We start from the raw sequence: 25,823 nt of genomic DNA, 5'->3' as shown, positions 1-25,823 counted from the left end.
CTTTCAGTTGAATGGGTGGCTCTGTCTCCCAGGTGTTCCAGGCACCAGTTGAAACGGCTGCCCAGATTTGTGTGCATTTCGGTGCACCAGCTGGGAACCAGCTGAAACCGCTGTGCTAAAAACTCATAGCGCTTTTCGGCTGGGGAATCTCCTGGTCTGTGGGCAGTGAAAATTTGTTTGGAAATGTGGTGGGCACTCACCCTCTGGGTTGTTCTTGCTGGGAACTGCACTCCAGGGCGGTTCCTATTCGGCCATCTTGGATCCTCCCTTGAGTTGTGTTTTAAGGTTCTAATTTTGGTTACATTCCAGACAGGACAGTTTCAAAATATTTTATAAGGAGATGTCAATGGAATTAAATGTTTTTTAGCCTCATTTGGTGCTAGAAGATGTAATGATGAAGTGGGTCATGATTGTCTTTGATGTCCTCCCCTTCTTTTCCTTCCCAGCACCCAGTGCTTGTATTCCTATTATTCCCTGACTGCCCCAGCCTCCTCTCCTCACCGCAGCGGCCCAGCTGGGCCTGACTGACCTTCCTGGCGGTGATACCCTGTATCCCCGACTCACCTAATCCTCAACATTCCATCCTGTGTTTCGCTTCGGTTCCATTTTCCCAGTCTTCTCACCTCAGAAAGTAGGATAGAGACGTTCCTTTGCTAGTTTCATGGTCTTGAAAATATTTTCACAGCAACATTTGAAAGAGACCACCTTTACGCAAAGACAGTATCTACCACCTAAATCAACTGGCAGAATTTCAAGAGCAGTTGCATGTTGGTCAGTGTCGTACTTAGGGGCAGGAGTAGCTCTGCCCTTTAGATCATCCCACACGCATGGTGACCTACATGCCCCAATAATAAAGACCTCCAACTCTTAGAAGGAGGATGTCACACGTCAGTACTCATTTTAGAGATGATAACACGTAGCACTTGGGAGATGAAATGGGTTATGCTAGGTTGAACTTGGCCTTTCGAACAGATCCCAGGCGTTATTTCAGTTCGACTCCCTGCCCAGCCAACATTTCATTCCTGTCATCATACCCATTGATGCAGCTCCGTGAGTACCTTGTGCAGATTCCTGCCTACCACGTGAACTGATGGCCACAAAATATGTTTGATTAAGGACAGCAAATCACGTCGTTTGACTTTATAGTCCTAGTTAACATAGACCTCTTCACAGTGAGATTCAGAGTGCACTCCCTAGGTGAATGAATGAATTTTTGTAGCATTGAGTCACTTCAAGGAGCTGGTTACAGTAAATATACTTAAATTCAGACAAGTAGAAAAATACTTTTTTGTTTTTTAACCTGTTCACCCCACCTCTCCCACGTGATCCAAGCGTGCATTTAAATGATCCTTTCATTTGCTAGTAAAAGAGGAATCTATTATAAAAGTGACATGCATGGACTAACAGAAAAGTTTGTGCATCATTGTAGAAATTAATTTCTGCATGTATGCATCAACATACATTTTTCATTTACAGATTCTGTCACAAGATTGTGTGTATATTTTTAACCAATCGTAAGAAGTCTAGCTTTAAATATGTTTAATTTTTGATGAAATATATGCAGATAGCATTTTGTTCCTTTGCTTAAAGTTTAAGAATGCAAGAATCTTTTCTGGTTAGTTAGACAACATGCCACTGAATTTTAAAGTTGCATCTGTGTATTTAGTCAGATAAAAAGCTTTTATGCCATGTGCAAACAATTTCCCTTTGTTTCCTAATGTCTATGAGCTTCTTAGATTATAGTGTTTCTTTAAAGGCATTTACTATTCTAGTTAAAAAGATAATTTGTTCTAAGTCAATATTTGAGTAGCTTAGAATTAACCTTTCCAAAATCCTTTTGGTGTGTTCAGACCTTATTGCCTTGTTTTGTTTTTGTCTGAGAAGTTTAGAAAAGAAGCATGTTTTTCTCATTATTCATGAGGAGAATGTAGGGAGTATGGATTATTTATTTGTGCTATTAATGAAGGGAAATTGAAATGGAGTCTGTAATGTCCTGCTCCCATCAACATTTGTAAAGTTTTTGAAAGACGGGGATTAATATGGATACATTTTGTTGCTTTTATGTCATTAAAAAGAATTTGACAAGGGTTCTGTAGTCACACTAATACTTTCAGGGTAAAGGATCATGATGTCTGCCACTTATTCTCAAATAGTCTCTCAAAATTGTAATTATGTAATTACATAAATATATGTAGTTATATAATATATATTAATTAGTGCATCTGCTTAAAGGGTATTCATTAATTATTTATAGTATTCTTATAACTTTTCTATGTTTAAAATTATTTCAAATTTAAAAATTAGAAAAGAGGCCAGGCACGGTAGCTCATGCCTGTAATCCCAGCACTTTTGGAGGCCAAGGTGGGCAGATCATGAGGTCAGGAGTTCCAGACCAGCCTGGCCAGCACGGTGAAACTCCATCTCTACTAAAAATACAAAAATTAGCGAGGCATAGTGGCACACACTTGTAATCCTAGCTACTTGGAAGACTGAGGCAGGGGAATCGCTTGACCCCACGAGGTGTATCCCGGCAGTGAGCCGGGATCACACCATTGCACTCCAGCCTGGAAAACAGAGCAAGACTCCGTCTCAAAAAAAAAAAAAAAGAAAAAACAATTTTATAGTTAAATGTTGACCTAGAACCATTGATTGTTTAAACGAGAAAGTACCTTAGAAAGCATCGCTGTCTCCCTATTTTTTCATACTTTATGATCAGATACCCTGCTGCTAATTAAATATCTGTCTGAAAGTGAAGCTCTAGCTGTGGTGATGAATTTGTGCTGAGTCATTCATATTATTCCACATCATTTCCCTTTTTGGACTAGTGAAAAAATTACACCAGACATGCAAAACATTTGGCAGAATAAATAGTTCCTTCTTACTGGGGCCATTTTTTCTTTGAATTCTAGGATTCACATTTTAGTGACTATATGTAAAAAATAGGGTTGTTAAGAGAGGACATGATTTTTACCAGTAAATTAAGATTTTTTTGAAAATAGGTATTACCACAGTTTTAGGTGTGATTATTCATGTCTTTTGGTGGCGGTGGTGGTGGTGGTGTCTTTTTTCTACTAGAACTATAAGGGTTATATCATAATTTATGGAATTATTTGATGAATGACAGTTTATTCAATCATAACACATATCATAATTTTGAATACATTCTCACACAAGGGAAAAGCAAATCAAAAGTCATATCACTATTAAATTTAACCAGACTTTAGCACAAGCAGAAAAGGTGACACCACTTTTGTGAATAATCTTTACTATGCCTACAGCGCCGTGCGCATTAAAACCTATCCAGAACTACCTTTCCTTAACGAAACACCCACTGTCCTTAAAGCCTCCCAACAGCCCTCAGTTGCTTTCATAGTGCAATGGAGAGATTAGGACAGATGGCTGAGGTGGTGTCCATTTGGCCCACAAATGCTAACTCTGGACATGTGCTTCTGTTGGATGATTTTACAGAGATTATGGGAAGGAAAGTTGTTTTTTGTTTTTTTTTTTTCTTAATCTTCTCAAAAGGGTTACAAGGGTAACTTTACAAAGCATATCTCTGTTATTGATGGGTATTATTATTTGGAAGTTTGAATACTTAACCTTTAGTTTGTAATTAATTTTCAGAATGCTCTCAAGGTAAATGATGCTGATAAACTGGTCTTGTTGATCAAGGAACTCATGCACTAAGAAGTTGAAGAACTTGTTTAAAAAGTTAAAACTAATAACCAATTTGTTTCTCACATATGTACAGAAGAGTCCTTTTCTCCAGTTTCGGAACACTCAAATAACAGAAAATAAGTTCTTAGTTCTCTGGAAATAAAAATCTCTCCTCTCTCTCTCTCTCTCTCTCTGTTGGAACACAGCTATTATTATTATTATGTCTATTTTGTTGAAGTAGAAGGGGCCTGTGACCCAAATTTTTTTTTACTGTGTTTGCAATAACATATCAAGATTAGATATCTTATAATATTAAAGCTTCTGTTGACCAACTTTTGCAGTTTTATAATACAGAAGCTTCCACAGATTAGTGTAGGAAAATATTTTAAAATATTGATAGGCTGTTTTACAGATTGTTAATAAATGGTCACTATACACATGCATGCCAACAGTACTTTGTTGCCATTCAATTATTATCCAACTGAAACTCACCTTTACCAGTGACAAAGGCTGAACAGTTCAACAGCCGTTACACATTTATCTTATTCCAACACTTAAAACGCAGAATTAAAATGATTCATGTAGTAAAAAGCCAGATACTCATTATGTGTAATCATCAACTAAATCTGCATTTGAGCAGGCAGAAGTTAGATCAACTATATTTGTTTTCATTTTTAAAATTCTAATGTTTTTAAAATATGTTCACTCAAGTGGAAAAGTTTTATACCAGGAGAATGGACTAGTAACCATTGGACCTTTCTGCTGCAGTGAAAATAAACCAGCTACAGCTCCCTGCATCGACCTGGTGCATCTTCTAAACATAATGTTGGGTAAGAAATTAAAAAGAAAAACAAAGACCATTACAGTACGATACCATTCATATAAAGTTCAAAAACAACCAAACTACGCACAAACGTGGTAAAACTACAAAGGAAACAGATTGAAGATCAAGATAGTAGTTCCCTGGGGGCTGGGGTAGGAGAGGAGAAAGCAGGGGTGAGTGGGAAAGGAGCCACAGGGTTGGGAGGGCCCTGCACATGCTCCTCTGAAGTCAGGCGATGGCCTCACAGGTATTTGTTGATTATTACACTTCGTAACTTCCATGCACGCTACTTACACCTGCTGGTAGGTGTCAGATGATTTCTAATTTTAAAAATTATTTAAATATCTTCACACTTTTTCCTTTCTTATTAAAAGTTTTCAGCTTTCTCTTCTGACAAAGTTCTTCACTCATTTTAATTGATTTTGATGCTGCAGTTGAAGCTTTCTTATAAAGTCTTAAAAAGTAATAAGAAATTGTAAATTAATAAAAAATAAGAAACCTCTGTTGGTTCTAAAAAAATCTATTTTAAAACGTGTGTATTTTTAGGTATTCTTAAAAGCAACACTTGAAGTGGTTAAGTTTAGTTAGTTAGCTTGTTTGTTTTTTGACGGAGTCTCGCTCTGCTGCCCAGGCTGGAGTGCAGTGGCAACGATAGAGGCTCACTGCAACCTCTGTCTCCTGGGTTCAGGCGATTCTCCTGCCTCCGCCTCTAGATTACAGGCGTGTGCCACCACGCTTGGGTAATTTTAGTATTTTTAGTAGAGACAGAGTTTCACCATGTTGGTCAGGCTGTTCTCGAACTCCTGACCTTGTGATCTGCCTGCCTCCACCTCCCAAAGTCTGGGATTACAGGTGTGAACCACCACACTTGGCCAGTGGTTTACTTTTATAATTCATTTCTATTCCTTTAAATAACAAAGGAATGAATACAAGTCTTTGCAGTATTAAGTATCATGAAGGAATGAATATAAATTTTTGCAGTAGGGACTTGGAAACACAAAAGTGAAAATAAGCAATAAAAACAAAATAACAAAAACTGAATACACCCCCTAGCTTGTGGAGCCCTACTTTAAATCAAGACTAATGTTAATTTTTTTTTACTCAAACACAAACCACCATTAATTTTTTGATACTCTTATGAGTTATTTGAGTTCTAAATTCAAAATAAGCCAATATATTTTCTAAAGTAGTTGTATGAAACCATTCGATTTTTTCCTAGCCAAGCCTCACATTCTTCCTTCAGTTCAAAGGCCTATCTGCTAGCCATTTTGCCAGTTCTAATCTGATAGAATTGCACATTAGTAACATAATACAATACATCACACCATACAGAAAAATCTCAATTTTCAGGTTATTCCAACTATTACTCAGGACTTAGACCTGGAGGACATGAACCTGTCTTACTAGTAGTCCTGGGTATCCCGTCTTCCCTTTCTATGGACCGCTTAGAGTAGTGCGGTTTCCCGCTGGTCTCCTGAGGCCTTCCCTGGGGGACGCACACTGTTAGAGCGAAGCCAGACCCAGATTAGCCCCCAGAGTTAGAAGAGCAGGGTGCACTGTAACATGCTCTAAAGACCTGTTATCCTGCCTAAGCCAAACCTTAATCATTCTGCTTTGGCATCATTGGGATTTGTGAACCTCTGTGGAGCAGGAGGAGGTTATTTGAAATTTAGAAATGTAATACTAATAAGTGAGCATTCATTCACTTTTAGAATACTCTAAAGCTGTCTTCTTTCTGATATTTTCATGTTTATCTGTTGGCAGTTGAGCAGATCTGAAGTCTGTCTTGTCACTCTGATGAAGAAGGTGAGGGAGGGAAGGGTTTAGAGGAGCTTAATGTGGTAGGTCTAGGACAGGGCTCAGCAAACCTTTTTTGTAAAGAGCTGAATAGTAAATATTCTAGGCTTTCTTTGTTGCATGCTTAACTGAAACACAGCAGAGCCCAAAGGGAGTGCATGGTTATTTCCGGTTGCTAAGAGAAACCATCACAGAAGAGGTAATACTTGATGGGAGCCTTAGAAGGCACCAACTGTTAGGAAGGCAGAGACATTTCAGGCACAAGGAATTGCATGTGCAGAGGTACAGGACTGTGACACAGCACCACATATTTGGGGATTGCAGATAAATTAGTGTGGCTGGAATGGGTAGAGCCCACAGGGGCTCAGTGTGAATGACGAGGTTACTTCCCTGGCTTAGATGAGGGAGTGCCTTGTCAGTCATACTGGAGAAATTGGATTTTTATATTTTATTTTTTCCTCCGATTTCACAGATGGAGAGGATTTTTATATTTTAGAATAGTGATTTTCAAACATGTTTTAGCCTCACAACAAAAGCTTTTGTGGAAGCTCTGCATGTAAAATAGATAACCCAAGGCGTAACTCTTCTGTGTAATAGAGAACAGACGTCTCTACTGCGCAGCAGCCTCGGAAGGGCTTCTACAGACCCTCAATTTTCAAGGGATGCCTTTTGCAAACTGCCTCTGAAGGAAGCAATGAAAGGTTTTTAAGATGAGGAACCACAGACTCAGAAATGCGTGTTCACAAGATCACCCTAAGATGACATGAGAGATGATTCTGAGAAAGCTGCACTGGAGGCAGAGGCGAGGTAGAAGGTTCTTGCAGCCAGGCAGAGAGGAGGTGCTGAACACGGAAATTAACAAGACAGAAGCAGAGGGAACACGCATTAAAGCAAGCAGAGTAGAAAACGTGTGCTCTCAATTCAGATCTGGCGCAGAGGAGGAGAGAGAATCTCCAAGGACCGCAGGTTCCTGACTTGGGACCTGGTGGATGATGCCATCATTATCGTGAATCGGTAGCATCATTGATAAGGTTGTGATGTTCTTTATGGTGCTTTCCTGTGCGTCACCTGACTTGTTCTCTGCCTGTGCGTGCTTCGTGCTTTTGCAGCTTGGGTTCTGCTGTTGGCCTCATTCATTGGCCTCTCGTGCATTTGGCTTTGTTCACTTGGCTTCCTCCTTAAAACGCTTGCTCCCTGATCTCTCCATGTATTTCTTTAGTTCTTCTTCCTCTTCTCTTTATAGCTAGGTATTCCTCAATACCTGAGCCTGCTTCCTCTTGTTTCTTCCTTGCTCATATCATCCATCATAGTGACTTTAGCTATCTCAACAATGCTCTTTCTCTCACACACTCTGTCCTGTTTTCTGATCATCTGTATTATATTTCAGCCGCTGAGTGGACATCACAGATTAAATGTTCATCAAACTCTCTAGGGATTGAGCTAAAAATCGTTGTCTTTTGTATATTCTTATTTCCTGCTTCTGTTCATCACTGCGTTTATCACTCACTAGGGCTCAAAGCTTTTTCTTTCTCTTGCATTTTAAAAACAGGGTCTCACTCTGTCACTCAGACTGGAATGCAGTAGCGCAGTCACGGCTTATTGCAGCCTCAACCTCCTGGGCTCAGGTGACCCTCACACATCAGTCTCCCAGGTAGCTGGGACTCCAGGCACGTGTCACAGTACCCAGCTAATTTTTGTATTGTTTGGGTAAAGATGGGATCTCACTATGTTCCCCAGGCTGGTTTCAAGGGATCCTACTGCCTTGGCCTCCCAAGATGCTGGCATTACAGGTGTAAGCCACCATGTCCGCTGAGGCTCAAAGCTTTGAAATTGTGTTTGAGTCCTTGCTCAACTCATATAACTTAATTATTTATCCGATTCTGTCCATTCTATTCTCAGAATATTCTTCACTTCTGTTGCTTCCTGATCGTTTCCACTGTTCTAGCTCTGACCCTTACTGCTTCTTACATCACTTCAGTAACCCACGTTATTGCTCTCCTTAGGTACCCGTTATCTCCCACCCCCATCCATCATACATTTTCCTGCCAGGGTGACTTTTCCCAGCACACACCCCAGGCGGTTTTCTCTGTTGTCCAAAAACCTTCTAGGTCCAAAGTACCAGTAAAGTAAATATTATATATTTTTTTCTGGGATTCAAAAGTCCTAGGATCTGGATGCCACTTCACTAAACCTGCTTCCTACTGCTCCCATCTTGCACTCTACTTTCCAGACAAACCATTTTCTGTTTCTCCTGCACTCCCCTTCTTTCACCTTCATCTCTTTGTCATCTGACCCTTCATCCTGGACTTCACCACTTCCAGGCTCCAAGTATCCCAAACACTGCTTAATGAATCAAGCCTCCCACACGTGCTTGACCTCGAGCAGATCTGTCTCTCCTTTGACCTGCTGTAGCACTTTGTCTGTCTGTGGCACTAATCACTTTCTATGGGCTAGACACATCCATCATTGCTGCACTAAACTGTAAGCCCTTTTAGGTTATGATTTATTTCAGTGCCCCTTTTAGACTTTACCGTTGGGCAGTATATGCTTAGTTAGTATGTGTCAGGAGAAATAATCTGATCTTAGAAAAACTCAGCCAGGTAGGCAGGGCAAGTAACATCAGCTCCTTTCTGAAAGATGAGGAAACAGGCTGAGAGAAGTTAAGATAGTCCCTCAGCTCTCTAGTGCCAGCTCTAGCTGAAACAGCGCTTGTCGAGTACCTGAACCAAGTGTATTGCGCTCTGCACCATATTCCCTCTCCAAGCGGCTCACATCAGGCAGGCAAAGTAGAAGATATAAGTAGCATATGAATTGGTTATAAAAGTCCTAAAAATACCTTTCTGTCATTTCTGATAATAATGCATGTCTTGATTTGTTTTAGAGGGGTGTGTGTGGGTGTGCACGCACACATGTGCTTCTCTATGCGTGAGAGGGAGAGAGAGAAAGGTGGTATTTACCAGTTAGGAAAAGAATTAATTCAGGAAACAGCAGAAGGTCAACTGGAACTACTGAGCAATTTCCAGATCCTGAGATCAGGGCCAGACTGTGTGAAAGGACAGGGATCAATTTGTACACCTTGCTGTTACTGACTGCCATAATTCTTTTAAGAATTATGGCACACAGCTTTGGAAGATTCTTGAAAACTAACTACTTTATCTTTTAAACACTGTCAATATTTTGGTTTTTTCGTTGTTGTTGTTGTTGTTGTTGTTTTAGAAATCGTGTTTGAAGCATTATTTTTATTTCTTAGGTTTTGTTACATTCCAATAATACTTCTTTTTTTCTTCTTCCTTTACCAGAAGAAGAAGAAGAGCAAGTGCCCACTGATGGAGGCACATCAGCAGAAGCCATGCAGGTTCCCTTGGAAGAAGATGATGAATTGGAGGAGGAAGAAATTATTAATGATGAGAATTTCCTGGGTAAGAGACCACTGGATAGTCCTGAAGCTGAGGAACTGCCTGCCATGAAGCGGCCACGGCTGTTAAGCACTAAAGGGGACACGCTAGATGTTGTGTTATTGGAAGCTCGAGAGCCACTCAGCTCAATAAACACTCAAAAGATCCCGCCCATGCTTTCTCCAGTCCACGTACAGGACAGTACAGATGTGGCACCTCCCTCACCCGAGCCGCCAATGTTGGCTCCAGTTGCAAAATCACAAATGCCAACTGCAAAACCATTAGAAACAAAGTCATTTATACCTAAAACAAAGACTAAAACTAGCTCTCCAGGACAGAAGACTAAATCACCTAAAACCGCCCAGTCACCAGCAATGGTCGGAAGTCCTATTCGATCACCAAAAACTGCATCCAAAGAAAAAAAATCACCTGGACGTTCTAAGAGCCCCAAGAGTCCCAAGAGCCCCAAGGTCATGACTCATATTCCCCAAACACCTGTGAGACCTGAAACACCGAATAGGACTCCTGCAGCTACCATTAGTGAAAAAATTAGTAAAGAGACTATCCAGGTCAAACAAATACAGACGCCCCCTGATGCTGGGAAACTGAACAGTGAGAATCAGCCCAAAAAGGCTGTGGTACCAGATAAAACGATTGAGGCCTCTATTGATGCTGTGATTGCTCGAGCCTGTGCTGAGCGAGAGCCGGATCCTTTCGAGTTTTCTTCTGGATCGGAATCTGAAGGAGACATTTTTACGAGCCCTAAGAGAATTTCAGGCTCGGAGTGTACCACTCCCAAAGCTTCCACTTCCGCGAACAATTTCACAAAGTCAGGATCCACTCCTCTTCCTGTTTCCGGCGGAACCTCAAGTTCCGATAACTCATGGACAATGGATGCCTCCATCGATGAGGTTGTACGTAAAGCCAAACTGGGAGCACCTTCGAATGTGCCTCCCAACTTCCCTTATGTCTCTTCTCCGTCGGTGTCTCCTCCCACTCCCGAGCCTCTCCACAAGCTGTGTGAGGAGAAAAGCAAGCCGCCTTCCTCCGTGGAGGTGAAGAAGAAGTTGAAAAAGGAACTGAAGACTAAAATGAAAAAGAAGGAAAAGCAGAGGGATAGGGAGAGGGAAAAAGATAAAAACAAGGACAAAAGTAAGGAGAAGGATAAAGTCAAAGAGAAAGAGAAGGACAAGGAAGCTGGCAGGGAAAGCAAGTATCCCTGGAAGGAATTTCTGAAAGAGGAAGAGGCAGATCCCTACAAGTTTAAAATCAAAGAATTTGACGATGTCGATCCCAAAGTGAGATTAAAAGATGGACTTGTGAGGAAGGAGAAAGAGAAGCATAAAGATAAGAAGAAAGACAGAGAGAAAGGCAAGAAAGATAAAGATAAGAGAGAGAAAGAAAAAGTGAAAGATAAAGGAAGAGAAGAGAAGATGAAAGCCCCGGCGCCCCCACTGCTGTTGCCCCCGAAAGAGCTGGCCCTGCCCCTGTTCAGCCCGGCCGCGGCCGCCAGGGTCCCAGCCATGCTGCCGTCTTTGTTGCCAGTGCTTCCGGATAAACTGTTTGAGGAGAAAGAGAAGCCGAAGGAGAAAGAAAAGAAAAAGGACAAAAAGGAGAAGAAGAAAAAGAAAGAGAAGGAGAAGGAGAAAGAGAAGAAGGAGAAGGAAAGAGAGAAAGAGAAGAGAGAGCGAGAGAAGAGAGAAAAAGAAAAGGAGAAACACAAGCATGAGAAAGTAAGCCGTTTCTCATTTTCAGCCCTATCTGAACAGAGTCCTAGCGAGAAACACAGGGAAACAAAGCCCGCAATTCTGTGTATTCCGGATGTAAATCACCCATCACCTAAGCGGAAATATGTTTGTGATGAGGTTACAAAATTTAGTTTTGATTCTAAAACCCCTAAACCTGTAATCAAGTCCGCTATACACTAGCAGATGTTAAAAATTCACGGCCTAAAAGGCATCTAATCACAGACTATAAACTCTCTGTTAACCATAGTGATTTCTGGCAGTTTCAAAGAAAACCTGGGTTCTTAAATTATGAATAATATTTCTGTTAATTATCCAGTCTGCTACGTTGTATTTTGCATCCAAATATTGAGAAAGGCAGCATCCATGTTTCTAAAAGCGTGCAAAACCATGACACTATTTTAAGGGACAGCAAGGCCCATCAAAGGACCACTGCCTTGGTTTTCTTTTTTGGTGAGCCATTTTGGCAGGTGGTTAAGATTATGGCTGTCTACAGAACTTTCAGTAGCATCTTTATTCCTTCTGTTTTCTGCTTTAGTAAGATAAGGGCACAGTTCTGAGTATCCAGGCTGGTCTGGCAGCCTGGTGAGTGGGCAGAAGGTAATCCCACATGGCAGAAATGTTTGACCATCTCAGTAAGTCAGACTGCGTTTCATAGTGTACAGCCAGAGGAACTGATAGAAAGCCTGCAGTTTTGTAGGCGCCGGGGTTCAGTCCTCAAGCTGTGACCTCTGCTTACCCACCTTTGCTTTTCAGTCCACGGTTCCTTGGATCACAGCAGCCGGCTGGGTGATGGGAAAATTTCTTGTAAACTTTCTGAAAAAGGGTCTATTCATGGTGCCACCGCAGAGCTCCTAGTGATCCTTTCCCTGCCCTCTAAAAGTTTTCCTCTTTGAGCTTGACTGCAAACTAATATCCAGTACTTGTTTTTCACATGGTAAAATTTGATATATTTTACTTGCAGCAGATGTATTACTCCTAAATTTGGAATATTTTGTAACTTCAAAGCTACCTAGAAGTATGAGTGTAGTTGACAACTTTGGCTAATCTAAAATACAAAGAAGAGAAATGGGAATTGTGATATCGATAACTGTACGTTGACAAGTTAACAAGACACAGAAGTCCAACTCATATCCATTTTAAAAATCATTTCATTATATTATGCAATGACTACATAGTAGTTGTCAGGTTTTAAAGCAGATCCACACACCCCATTTCCTCCTAATACGCCTGTGACACAGGTCCAGCAGGTATTGTTGTCAGTATTTATGGAAGAGAGACCGAGCCCAAGAGAGTGACTTGTTCCAGATCAGGACTGCACAGCTAGCAAGAGCCAGGTCATTCCGCTACATAGACTTTGCAGGGTGAGGCGGTGTTGTTAGATATATTGCCTGACAGCAGTTAGTCATTTATCCCTCATGTACCTGGTCACTTGGCGGCTGAGCCCTCAGTAAATCAAACAGGGGCCCGTTGCTTTCACCACCATCTTCAGTTTGGAAAATCAGTGGCGTTGTTTTAGCAGCCGTTATGAATTTGAGTGAAACCCATCAGATTCGGTTTGTAACAGCAGTCCCACACCTTTCCACAGCATCTACCTGACTTTAGCGAAGAAAAGTCCCTCAGACTCCCTTGGTGGAAGGCAAGGCTCCGTCCCTAGAAGCACAGATTCTACCTGAAAGAAGGATACACGTTCTTGGATCAGTTTTGATGAGTTATGGAGCAGATATATGGCAAAAGATACAAATGTAGAAAATTCAGCTATCTTAAAAGAGCTTTATAAATAATAAACAGTAATGTCTATAGAGTTAGACCCGAGTTCAGATCCTGGCTTTTGTGAAACAAGTAGGTCATTTAGATAAAGATTAAATGAGAACATACGGGGTGTGCTTAGTACCATATCTGACGTGTAAGTGTCAGTAGATGGAGACGGCGCTCCATTCTGAATCAAACAATAAAATGTAGAAACCTGGAGATTGCTGCTTCATTGGACTGTATCGGCTAGCCTGTGTTACTATGGGCAAGTCAGCTATTGTTAATAGGTTTTCAAAGTTATTCTGCTTCCTTGGCATTATTTGGAATCTTAGCCCTCGGTACAAATAGGAAAGGATAAAGGCTAGGGCACCTCATGGAGATGCCGTTGACAAGGAGTAGAAATTGGGCTAGTAACATAAACATTAAGGCTTCTCTTTCTTCAGCCCCATTTAAATTCCCCAAGTACCACGGCATATGGGTAAACAATAATGCACCTGAAAAGGGATTCCATATGGTCCAAGAATTTTCCTACAAATCTATGGAAGTAAGGCAGCAAAGGTGAATTAAAGTGAGGCCTATCTAAGCTGCCCCAAGAAAATGTCTTCAGCCAAAAGAACGAAGGCCGCAATCTCCTTTTCCCTCCTCCTCATCCTTAGCGACTCGGAGAGCAGCTCTCAGGGACAGTGACCCAGATCAGCAAGCAAGAGCATTGGTTTAAATCTTTAATCCCCACATTTATTTTTCCTGTGTATAAAACCTTTACCAGCCTTATCCACATTTATCAATACCAAGAACCAATAAAGATGTGATTAATTAAACAGGAATTTGCATGGTAGGTAGAAGGAGCTTTGGGCTTTGGAATCCAGCAGACCTGGAATAAGATCCAGGACAAGTTTTTAGCTTCTTTAATCCTTAATATTTCATCTTTAGAGATAATGATAAGAACACTAACAACAGCAAAACAGTCATAGTTAACATTGAGTAATTACCGTGTGCTAAACACCATGCTAAGCACTTTAATTCCTTACCACAACCCTCGAAGGTAGATACTGTCATTATTATCACTTTCAGATGAGAAACTAAGGCTTAGAGAGATTAAGAGATTTGTCCAAGATCACACAGCTAGTAAGGGTACAGGAGCCGGAATTTGAATCCAGGCTGTCAGATGCTATGATATATGGTCCTAACTACCACTTTTTTCTATATTATGTTAAAAATGAGGTAAGTGAAACAATGTGGTTAGTAGCTCACCATAAGAAGTTCAAATTGTTTTTCTGTTAGTGGTGGTAATCCAGAGAGTGTTGAGTTATGCAAGCTTTTAGTTCCCCTTTGTGGGCAATCAGACACCTAGTCAGGGTTGGGAGTGTAGACAGTCTCTTATTTAAAATAGAGCCACCTTAACTTTTTATAAAACACGTGTTAATGGCCGGGTGCAGTGGCTCATGCCTGTAATCCCAATACTTTAGGAGGCCAAGGCGGGACGATTGGTTGAGGCCAGGAATTTGAGATCAGTGTAGGGAACATAGTGAGACTGTCTCTCAAAAAAAAAAAAGAAGGAGAAAACTTTTTTTTTTTTTAATTAACTAGGCATGTAGTGCACATCTGGAGTCCCAGCTACTTGGGAGGCTGAGGTGGGAGAATAGCGCCACTGCGCTTCAGCTTCGGCAACAGGGTGCAGCCCTGTCTTTAAAAAAGAGGAAAAGACATGTTCAAAGCAATTATGTTGTTCAGTCACAGTCCCAACCATCATAGTTGCAGCACTGATAAACCTAACAGTAAAATTCTTAACAATTTAAAACTGTTACTCATACTGTCACATTTGGGATTAAGTAAACATTTCTTAAATGTTTTATTAAAATGTGTGTTTCTGTGTGTGTCAGTGTATATGTTCCGTGGATCTTTGGAGTTTAGATGAACATACAGGATTACTTTAATTAAAATTTCCTCTTGCTCTTTTAAGTGATTTTTGGAGGGAGGCCTATTGTGAAAAAATAAAAGCATTTTAAAATTTGTGTTAGCAGGACTGGACAGTTATACTATATTCTTAAATAGATGATTAGGCAAAATCCATCTGTCAAATTGGGGGAGCTGTTTTACATTTGAATATGATCTAGAAAGGCACATTAGAGTTTCACCCCAAAAATGCTGCCGTCACCCACCACCTGTAGATAAGTAAGTCCAGTGCTGGCCAGGGGGGCCTGGCTTTGGCGGCAACGCTGACCGGGGCGGAAAGTCCAGCTCTGCCACTTACTCCTTATTCACCAGCCTCTCAACCTGGAAGACCCTCTGCCTCCTTCCTCCCATGCAAAACTGGGAAGACATGGCAGCATTTGACACTTTAACTTATCTCTGCTTAAAAACAGTAGTTTCATGCATCTGTAAGACTATTTTGGTTTCAAAGGCCATCTCTTCTGCCATCTCTTAGAAAACACTAAGTGAAGACTAGTTTGTGTCATTTAATTAAGATGAGTAGATGACTCTAACAGTTCTGAATTTTCTCACAGATATCCAATAGTTTGATGATCAACCCATGAGTAATTGGGAGTTGTTGACGATAGAAAGCCCGTAAATCCTAGGAAGGATTCTCAGCATTTTTTATCCTATTGCTTGAGGAATTGTTTGATTTGAGCTAACCTTGGCTGCTGAATGAACTAACTGGCTAGTAAATGAGATCAGCATCTACCACTTCTTGAGTTCCTACAGGTTCCAGGCCTGGCCAGAATTCAGGGATTTAGCTCTCCCAACAGCTCTGAGGGTTTGCTATTGTGGTTCCTGTTTCACAGTCGAGAAAACTGCACAGAAAGATCGAGCACCTGGCTGCAGCCGGTGAGGGGAGGGCGCCCAGGCCTGCTTTGGTGACCTAAGTGACATATGCGAATGAGAGGGATAGGAATGGTTTGCATCATGATTTCATAAAATGTATGTAAAGTTATCTTAGAGATACCTTAGAGAGCACCTGTTTACCATATTTTAAAGAGCAGGAATATCTTAGAGATACCTTAGAGAGCACCTGTTTACCATATTTTAAAGAGCAGGAATATCTTAGAGATACCTTAGAGAGCACCTGTTCACCGTGTTTTAAAGAGCAGGAAAGGGATCTCCTTTACACTTTGATGACTTTAGCAATCAGAATAATTAAAATTTTTAATGTTTCTTTAATCTATCCCCAAGTCCGGTAGGATTTGCTCCCAAATAATCTTTTATTCAATGTAAACGGTTTCTTCTTTGGAGAATGATAAATTGTCTAATTGGTTTGAGCCTTTAATGAAGGGTTTTCATCCTTTTTCCCTTCGGTTTAAGCAATATAGTCTCATTCCAAGTCCCTTCTCATCAGCTATTATAATTAACTAATGAAATGAAGGGTTTTTTTGGTAAATAAAGCAACCCAGTAAAGGAGGGGAAATATTTCCTTCCTGTTTCTCAACTGTATGTTCCAAGAGGAAATAAGAAACCTTATGTTTAAATGAGTATACTTAAATGTGTAGAAGTTTTACCCAAGGCCAGCTCCCAGCCTTCATGACTCTATACTCTGAGCATGGAGGGAAAGCCCACCTTCTGTCTCATTTGTCCACATGGGATAGACTTGTTATACTTAACCACAACTGCACATCTGCTGACTCTGCGTAGCATTTTTAATCGTTATCAGAGTTTACTTAGACTGTGTTTCTAAATGGAAATAATGTAAAGACCTTAATTGCTGAGAGATACAAGATGGCGCCAGCCATAGTTCAGCATCCGGATGTTAGGTGATTCCATCCAGCTTCATCAGTACTGTTTATGAGGTTTTTTCTAATATATCAGCATAGATGGGAACCTGAATTAGTGCCTGCTAAATTTGCTGCTACCCTAGCTGGTATTCATATATGGCGGGTTTTTTTAATGAAAGGAGTTTAACATTTAAAAAATAAAAAACCTTGGACAGATTATATTGACAAAGCTGCCCATTACCTTTGCAGAAAGTCCCTGTCAAAAGATAAACTTTAAAGCTGGAATGCATGAAAGAGTTCCAAGATATAATTTAAATTTGAACTGATTCTTTATAGATAAGCTTTTTAAAAATCCACCTCTTTGCTTCAAGTCAGGATTTTAAAAATAAATTTCCCCTTTAAATCTCTTGAGCGATTTTCATTTTTTGCAAGGCCGCACTGCTGGTGTCCTGGAAAAATGGAGAGTTAGAGCTTTATCAGTTGGTGCCCTGAGGTATGTGGCAAAGAAGCTAAATCCTTGAAGATTAACAAAAAAAAATGCAGCACATGGCAATAAGGGGCTTATATGACTGCTAGTATGAGTTCAGGTGAAAGAAGTATTGCTTATACATAAAACTGGACAAATCCACTGACAATGTATTTTTAGTTAGCTACAAAGGAGTCTTATATGGCTGGACTTTACCTCTTTGGTGAATTGGGAAGCTTAGTAATCCACTGTAAATGCTCTTCTGCGTGCCCCAATTCTCAGCATTACGCCAAAGTGCTGTTCTTTTATTTTAACCCTTAAAAGCTCATCTTGGCCCCAGATTTTGGCTTCATGCCATTAAAATATGGCATTGGTCATGTGATCTAAGTGATTGAAGTCATCCTTTTGTTCGTTGTTTTCTGGGAAATACATGTGAGAAATTATTTTGTGATTGTAGGAAATATTCTGTTTTTATTTTGGTTAGCACATAGATAAAGTTAAAGGAAGCAAAAATCCAGGAAGAAATTTTAATTTAGAAATTGTACTTTCTGCATCTGTATTATTAGCATCCTCATTAATCTTTTTCTGTAATCACTTGAACTTTCTCAAGTTCAATCTAATTTAACTTGTTTTTAGGAATGAAATAAAAGTATTTCAGTAGTTTTCAGATAGGGTTACCTCATATCCTGGTTTGCCTGGGACAATCCCAGTTACGTGGGATAATCAGTAGCTCCCTCTTTTCCTGTCAGAGGCATCTGTGTTTAGATGATACAACCACCATAATTACAGAGGAAACGTTGAGCTGAGATATCAGATTGTGAATCATTCATTCATTCAACCAGTTGTCTGAATACCTGCTGCCTTCAGGGCACATTCATACCATTTTAAATCTAACTTATGTATGGCCACTTTTGTTTACTTAATTTTTACATATTGTATTATTTAGTTTTTTTAATAGTAGGTAATAAATAGATCATGCCTTGATTCCTCTGTCCGGTCAAGCCATTTAAGACAGCATCAAAAACCCAGCTAGTTTAGTTGAGTGAAGGTGAGGCCAAGGTTAATCTCAGTTTCCATATAAACTAGTTAACCTTCCATATAGAAAAACAAGTTTTACAGCTAACCCTAACCATCTCACAAATGTGTATCATTTATCTTGAGATCTTGTCAAATAAAGGGAATAGCTGCATGTAAGCCTTCAGCATCACCAGAAAAAGAACTTACAGTGTGTGCCAGAGTCAAGGAGCAGTATGGTGAACAGGGCATGAGCGGTGTCAGGAGACCTGGGTTTAGGCCATTTGCTTACTAACCTTGTAACTCTGGGCAAAACACTTACTCCTTCTGAGCTCTCACATGGGAATAATAACACCATCCACACCTACCCTACAGACTTGTGAAAATAGGGTTGCATAATTTTTTTTTTCGTATTTTTTGTTATCTCCTCAGTTAAGAGTTAAAGAGTTGGATAATTTAAATAAGGCACATTTCACCAAGTGCTATACAAGTGTAAGTTATCATTATTGGGTGTTACGGTAATAGAAATGGGCCAAACACACCATTGAATAGTAGAGCAGAATTGTTTTAAAGGTAGGTCAAACAGCTTTATTTTTAATCAGAGCTTAAATGGCTACTTGAATGCTTACGTGCTAGTGTTGTTAGTTGAAAAAATAAGAAATACTACTTCTAATGCCTCATCACTGATGAATATGTAACCCTAAAATTTTTAGAGTTGAAGAATATAAGAACTTCATATAATTTTTCATTCTCTGAATCAAAAAGTCTGCAGCCAGTCTCAATTGTGCTATTTGTGTGACTTTAGAACAGAAAAGGAAAATGGAAAAGGAAGGAAAAACGGTTGCTCCATATATGATCGCTTCACCTGTAAAAGGAAGCCCACACTCTCTACCCTACATGTTTGTTTTGTAAAAGCCTCAATGTGCACAAGAACAGTGCCTGGCAAGTTATAGGTAGCTTGTAAATGTTGGCTTATTTTGTTATATTTGTTTATTCCACAGATAACACAGAAAGATGAGGAAGTCTTAAAGAGTTCTTAAAGACTGGACCACTTGTTTTCAGATGTGTTAGTTATAAAACCCTTTGTTATAAAAAATATTGGATAAGGCCAGGCATGGTGGCTCACACCTGTTATCCCAGCACTTATGGGAGGCCAAGGCGGGATCATGAGGTTAGGGTTCGAGAACATCCCGGCCAGCCTGGTAAGTCCCCGTCTCTAATACAAATACAGAAAATCAGCCGGGCATCGTGGCGTGAAACTGTAATCCCAGCTACTCAAGAGGCTGAGGCAGGAGACTCGCTTAAACCTGGGAGACGGAGGTTTTGGTGAGCCGAGATCATGCCACTGAATTCCAGCCTGGGTGACAGAGCAGGACTCTGTCTCAAAAAAAAAATATATATATATATGACTTGAGCACAAACTCTAGTTATGCCTGGGCCTTGCTCCACCCACCACCCATTCCCCTCATGCCATGACCCTTGACCCTGGACCATACTGTCTACAAGACCAGGTAAATGAAGGAGACATCAGCTAAGAGTGAGACTGGCAAGGGGGCAGGAGTAGTTTTGCGGGAAGTTGATAAGATTTGAGTGTGATGAGATTAAATACAGGATGTTTGTTGAAAATGTTTAATAGGCAACTTCGTATTTTGGCCTTAGTGTCAATCAGTGCTAATCCAGACAGAGATCTTGAAGACATATTTTAGAGTTACAGTTGAAACCATGGGCAGAGATGAGATCACTAAGGAAACGGGCATGACAAGGGGAGAGGGCCAAGTAAGGTCAGGTGAAGCAGACAGCTTTTATAGGAGAAGGAAGGAGCACGAGAAGCTATAATGGAAAAGCATGGCGGGACATGAGGCAGTTGGCAAGGGTTAAGGAATGAAGAAGTGAGAAAACAGACAACAAAGTTAACATCGAAACGCGTGAGAAGCTGTTAGCTAGAGGTTGAAGGGAAGGTAAGAAAATGCTGAAGGAAGAGTGGAGCACATGTAAAAGTGAGATGAAAATAATTAGTGGAACAGAGAGACTGAAGATACTGTAAATAAATAAGCAGAGATGGAGCAAGCTTCTTTAGAAGACAGCAGGAGACAGATGCTAGTGTAATTGTGGGCACAGAGAAGTTTGTGGGGAATTGAAGGAACCTCTCCTTCAATACTGGTGGCCTTAGTATTTCCTGTGGAGCTGGATGCGTGGAAAGGGAAAGGAGGTTGTGGGAAGGGTCTTGACAGTGGTAAAGATGGAAATCATTGCTTCATAGTCATGCTTTACACGTATCCTAAGACTTCTAGTGTCGGATGCTGAGACAGGCACTAGAAGACAGCAGTAAACAAAACGCACATGGTCTCTGCCCTTAGCTGGGTTAGCTGGTAAACAGCTAGTATTGGAGGCATAGATGAAGTTGGATTCATAAAACTTTCCTTTGGTAAAACTCAGTGCTCTGGGGGATGGTTTTAGGTTGTTCCTAGATGTATGGTGGAATAAGTAAGAGGCAAGGGAAGCTGATAATCCGACAGTTGCCTACTGGGCATCTCCTGCTCGCCAGGCCCTGTGCAAGAGCATGGTTGAAGCAGTAGATCTTCATGGGCTGGAGGGGTTAACAGACAACTCTCGGAGGAGACCTGTAAACACATACGATAAAAGAACAGATTTCATACACGGGGACTGTATTAACTTTACGATGCGCTGCTCATTATCTCTTATATTCATTCCCCTTTAGAACCACTACATGGTTCTATTATGATTTAATTCTTGAGCTGGAAATACATAAATTAATGGTTTGCAACCATTACTGACTAACAGTGAACTACTGGCATGTGCTTGGGACAGTTCCTTACAGCAAAGAACCATCCCACCAAAAATACCAATCCTGCCCCACTCCCCACTGAAAAACCCTGAGACAGACAGTCATTTGGAAATGCAGAGCTCTTGTTTAGTTTGTTCGTTCAAAATGTGGATTATGTGATCTGCAAATTACAAATTCTGAAGAGACCCTTTGACATCAGACTTAGTTTCTGTGTTCTCTTCTGACTAATAGGTCAGATATTTGTGAGGTCTTCACCTTATTCAGCAGCCGTTGCCTTCACCACAAATCATTTCCAAAAGAAAGTGTGTGTGTGTGTGTGTGTGTGATACAGAGTTTTGCTCTGTCACCCAGGCTGGTGTGCAGTGGTGCAGTCTTGGTTCACTGCAACCTCTACCTCCCGAGTTCAAGCGATTCTCCTGCCTCAGGCTCCCGAGTAGCTGGGATCACAGGCTCGTGCCACTGTATTGGGCTGACTTTTGTATTTTTAGTAGAGATGGGGTTTCACCATGTTGGCCAGACTGGTTTCAAACTCCTGACCTTGTGATCCGCCTGCCTTGGCCTCCCAAAGCGTGGGTTTACAGGAGTAAGCCACTGCACCTGTCCTGATTTTGTTTTCTTTTACAGCACTTCAGATTGTATTACCTCTAGCCAAAAATCCAACAGTTTAATGCTACAGTTACACCTAGTCATTCAGCTTTCTCATTTGACAATGCAGACTTAAGATGAGTTTAATGCTTGTCAATTTCCATAAACGGATGCTTTTATCATACAGAGAAGACATCATTGCAGTTTTTTTCTGTTTATTAAGTCCGGTAATTTTTTAAATGCTCCACCAAAAATGATCTAGATAACAATTTTTGTTTAAAAATTCTAAAAATATAATTAAATCCAAAAATTAAACCAAACGTATAGAAATAACTACCATATTTACATAATGTGATTAAAGTTTGTAGACTTTCTCACGATGCCAGGTAGCCTTCAGTTGTTGAAAAACAAAAACACAGAATGGCCTGGATTGTCTTCATGTCTAGGATTTTAGCCATATTTAAGGCTTCAACTTTTTACTGAGTTTGTGGGAGCGGGAGAGTAGGAGGAGTAGCAGGAGGTACTTTTGTTGGAAAAACCATATTGATCTGTCATGTGCTAACTTCCACAGATAAAAGTGGAACCAGTTGCTCTGGCCCCGAGTCCGGTTATCCCCAGATTAACTCTCCGAGTCGGTGCTGGCCAAGACAAGATGTAAGTATATACGTTTTAAATCAGAGTGAAACAAATGAAACTTAACCTTCTCTACCCTTTCCTAATGGACTTAGAACTTCACAAGGTAGGAACATGGAGGGTCAAGCTTTGTTTTTACAACTCTTCATTTTCAAGTTTTTATTGGTTTCTTCCACAGAGTAAATGCTTTTCACCTTATTTAACATAGAGGGTTGTTTTTTCTTGTTCTTTTTCTCTTTCTCAAAGACTAGTGCCTGACATTATTTCTGGATAGTGTTTAAGGTCCCAGTTTTTCTGAAAAATAAGAAACTGTGCTGAATGGACTCGTTGCCACATTACACCCAGGTGGATGCAATGTTACACTTTCTCAGGTACATAGTATCTATCACCATGACGAAGAACAAAGATTCTCTTTTTGCTCAGATGGCACATGGTTTTATTCTGTGCCTGTAAAACAAAGATGCGCCAAAGGCTTGGAGAGACACTGTGTAATAGTCGCAACTGATGTCTTAGTTCACTCTTTTTTTTAAGAGAGCACTGGAAATGTAAACCCCATGTTTTCTGTTTGTCTTAAGTTTCATAGAATCATCATATCGACCCACCGGTCTTTATGTTTAATCTCTCGGATATTTTTCTTTTATTTTTTGGGGGAAGCGTTAAGGCCTACAGTGCTCTTACCTGACCCTGTTAAGGTAATGAAACCGGTTGTTTTTTTGTTTGTAACTCGCATTGAAAATCATTCTCCTTGTTCCAAAAGCATATTATGCATCATTTAAATATAATACACAAGATAAAAATACTACAGCCTTGTTTTTTCCCATTAAGCCTGAAAATGCAGTTTGCATCGCAAATACTGTGTTGAAAATAGGCTTCCAAGGCATTCCGTTTACATTCAGTTTTTAGCCACAAAGTGAGAGTGGGGGCATGAATGTAATCATAAGTACATAGAGGACCGGAAATTTGCTTCGTGTTCACTGGTCATTTCATCTTAAATGTTACATGGATCGATACTGCTGCTTCTATCAATTCCATGTGTAGCGCCAAGAAAAAGTCCAGCATGATTCTGAGGAACCTGAGCAGAGAGGCAACTTCTTTTCCAGGAGACTATATACGCCTCTGAGAATTTAAAGGAGGGAATCCAGATGGCTCCTGTTTTTCTCACCTAGATTTCCTAGATAATTTCCACAGTACTCTTTTTGGTTGTGCCAGTAGAGACCTAGAAAATTTAACAAAAATACTGTGGATTCAGTGCTTTTTCAACCAGATACCTGGGATACCTAGTACCCCTATCTCACCGACAGAAGTGTGAATGACGTCCTCATCCCTTAAACAGTGTAGATCAGAGAAGACGCGAGCAGCACAGCTCTTCCATCTCCATGCACATTCTGCATTTGGTCTCATTTCTCTAAGAGGAAGATGTTGTTGTCCATCGTTCAACAAGCATGTTTCTCCTGCGGTTTGTAGTTATTCCCATTTCTCAGCAGCTCACCTTTACTTAACCTTGACTCCCACACAGAAGTTTGGCCTGCTCTCTCAGGTTTGTTAAAAGGCACTGAAAAACCAGCTGTGGTGGGCCGTGCCGGTAGTCCCAGTTACTTGCGAGGCTGAGGCAGGAAGATCACTTGAGCCCAGGAGTTCAAGGCTACAGTGAGCTCTGATCATTCCACTGCACTCCAGCCTGGGCAACAAGCAAGACCCTATCGCTAAAAATAAAAATAAAAGGCATTGTTAGTTATATTCAACTCACCTACCCTTAAGCATCTTTTAGTCATTCTGTGGACTTACTACTTTCCCCGCTCAATAAATCACTCACACACCTGAGACAGTGAAAGATGTGAGAAATAAATCCCATTTGTCTGGAACAAAATGTCAAGTATCAGGGGAATTATAATACCCAGGTATTCTAGACAAATTGCCCTTGAAAGCATATTGTGTGTCATGTAAACTTTCAGATATGTAGGTAATGACCCCCATTTGACCAAAGGGAGATGCAGGAAAATCCTTATGCTGAACAAAGAGATGAATGAAGTGAAATAGATTAATTTTAAATTAAAACAGAGTGAGAAAGAAGGAGGACCAAGTCACATAGTAATAGAATGTTATGTAAAGACTTATTCAGTAAAGTGCTTTTTATGGGGCGGGGCTGGTGGGAGGAAGGTTCTAAATCAGAGGTCAGCAAACGATGGCCTGTGGGCCAAATCCAGGCCGCTGCCTGTTTTTTGTGACCTGCAAGCTAAGAATGTGTTTTCTATTTCTTAGTGGCTGAAAGAAATTAAAAGAAGAATGTATTATGACACATGAAAATTATATAACGTTTCAAATTTCAGTGATCTTCCGTGTTTGTGGGATGATACACGGCTTAGTCCGCAGTGATAATGGAGAAGGAGGTGACAGATTCCTGTCAATGTGCTGTGGTTACTCGGTTTGCACACACCTGGGACGGGGGAATAATACTCTTTTGAAGTGAAATTATGAGCAGACTGGGATTCAAAAGGGGGAGTTTGAACAGTCCGGAGGGGTATTTATTGCTGAAGAACAGGCAGAATCATCTTCTGAAATTAGGAGAAATGAAAAAGCTTTACAGGGTTCAAATTATACCCGTTGGAAGATATTTAAGACGATATTTAGTCTGAGTCTTAAATGAAGCAGTTATGTCTTCTGCCCTTGATCCAGAAAAGGACTTTGAACTTGGACTGTTTCCTCTGTTCTCATTATTGTTCCTTGAAGCAAGAGAGGAATAGCTTGTTTTTCTCTTGATTTCACATTTCTGGAAACTGTTCTGAAGGAGTCTATGGTGAGTCCAGGACCACCTCCTGATAGTGTTCAAGTTCAAGGTGACTTTCCAAGGACTCACATTCCTTTAACAGGTCTTCACTAGTGGGTGTCCAGGGTTCCCCATAGTCTATGTTGAAGAGAAAACCAAAACCTTAACCCTGAAATTACAGTCTCAACACCTAGAAACAACATATTTAGATGAATTGCTGAAAGATTTGGTCCAGCCTAGCAGAAGCCTTGCCTTGATGCTGGGGTAGCAAGTATGTTTCAGCTTGCCCCTGGAACTCTGTTGACGGGATCCTGAGATCCCACCTGGACTTTGGGCAGGGGGCAAGGTAAGTGCGATGGCCACCATGGAGGGCAGGGCAGGGCAGGCAGCAGAGGGGGCACCAGGTTACTTGTCCTCCCCGTCTTACTCTGTATTGCGTTTGATCATTTCGAGCAAGTGTAGGTAGAGTTGGCTAACTCACAGCATTCATCCTTTACTCACATCTGTCAAGACAACGGGAGCAAGGTGATGCGATGAATTTTAGGGACAGGGACTGTTTGCATGCAATCGTCAAGAAACACTGGGCAGGATAGGGCCTGCACCTCTTCTGTAAGGCTCAAATTCAGTTTCACCTTTGTGAAAAGAGGTGAAACACTGATAAAGTATTAAGAACAAATAT

At 40.7% G+C, this 25,823-nt stretch overlaps 1 protein-coding gene across 3 annotated transcripts in view; it reads left to right on the top strand.

Annotated features, from left to right (window-relative positions):
• Window positions 1–25,823, top strand: part of TAF3 (TATA-box binding protein associated factor 3) — a 203,666-nt gene that overhangs the window by 139,320 nt on the left and 38,523 nt on the right. For 2 of the 3 annotated variants that reach the window (XM_035306691.3, XM_078329326.1), the window contains exons 3-4: window positions 9,577–11,405; window positions 22,319–22,401. In XM_035306691.3, the coding sequence (XP_035162582.1) occupies window positions 9,577–11,405; window positions 22,319–22,401 (1,912 nt within the window). The remainder of the gene's footprint in view (window positions 1–9,576; window positions 11,406–22,318; window positions 22,402–25,823) is intronic. The other variant, XM_035306692.3, reaches the window with a different exon arrangement.

The sequence above is a fragment of the Callithrix jacchus genome, chromosome 7 (assembly GCF_049354715.1).
Source record: "Callithrix jacchus isolate 240 chromosome 7, calJac240_pri, whole genome shotgun sequence".
Classification (NCBI taxonomy): domain Eukaryota; kingdom Metazoa; phylum Chordata; class Mammalia; order Primates; family Cebidae; genus Callithrix; species Callithrix jacchus.
Note: the sequence above shows the minus strand (reverse complement) of the source record. Positions and strands in the feature narration are given on the sequence as shown.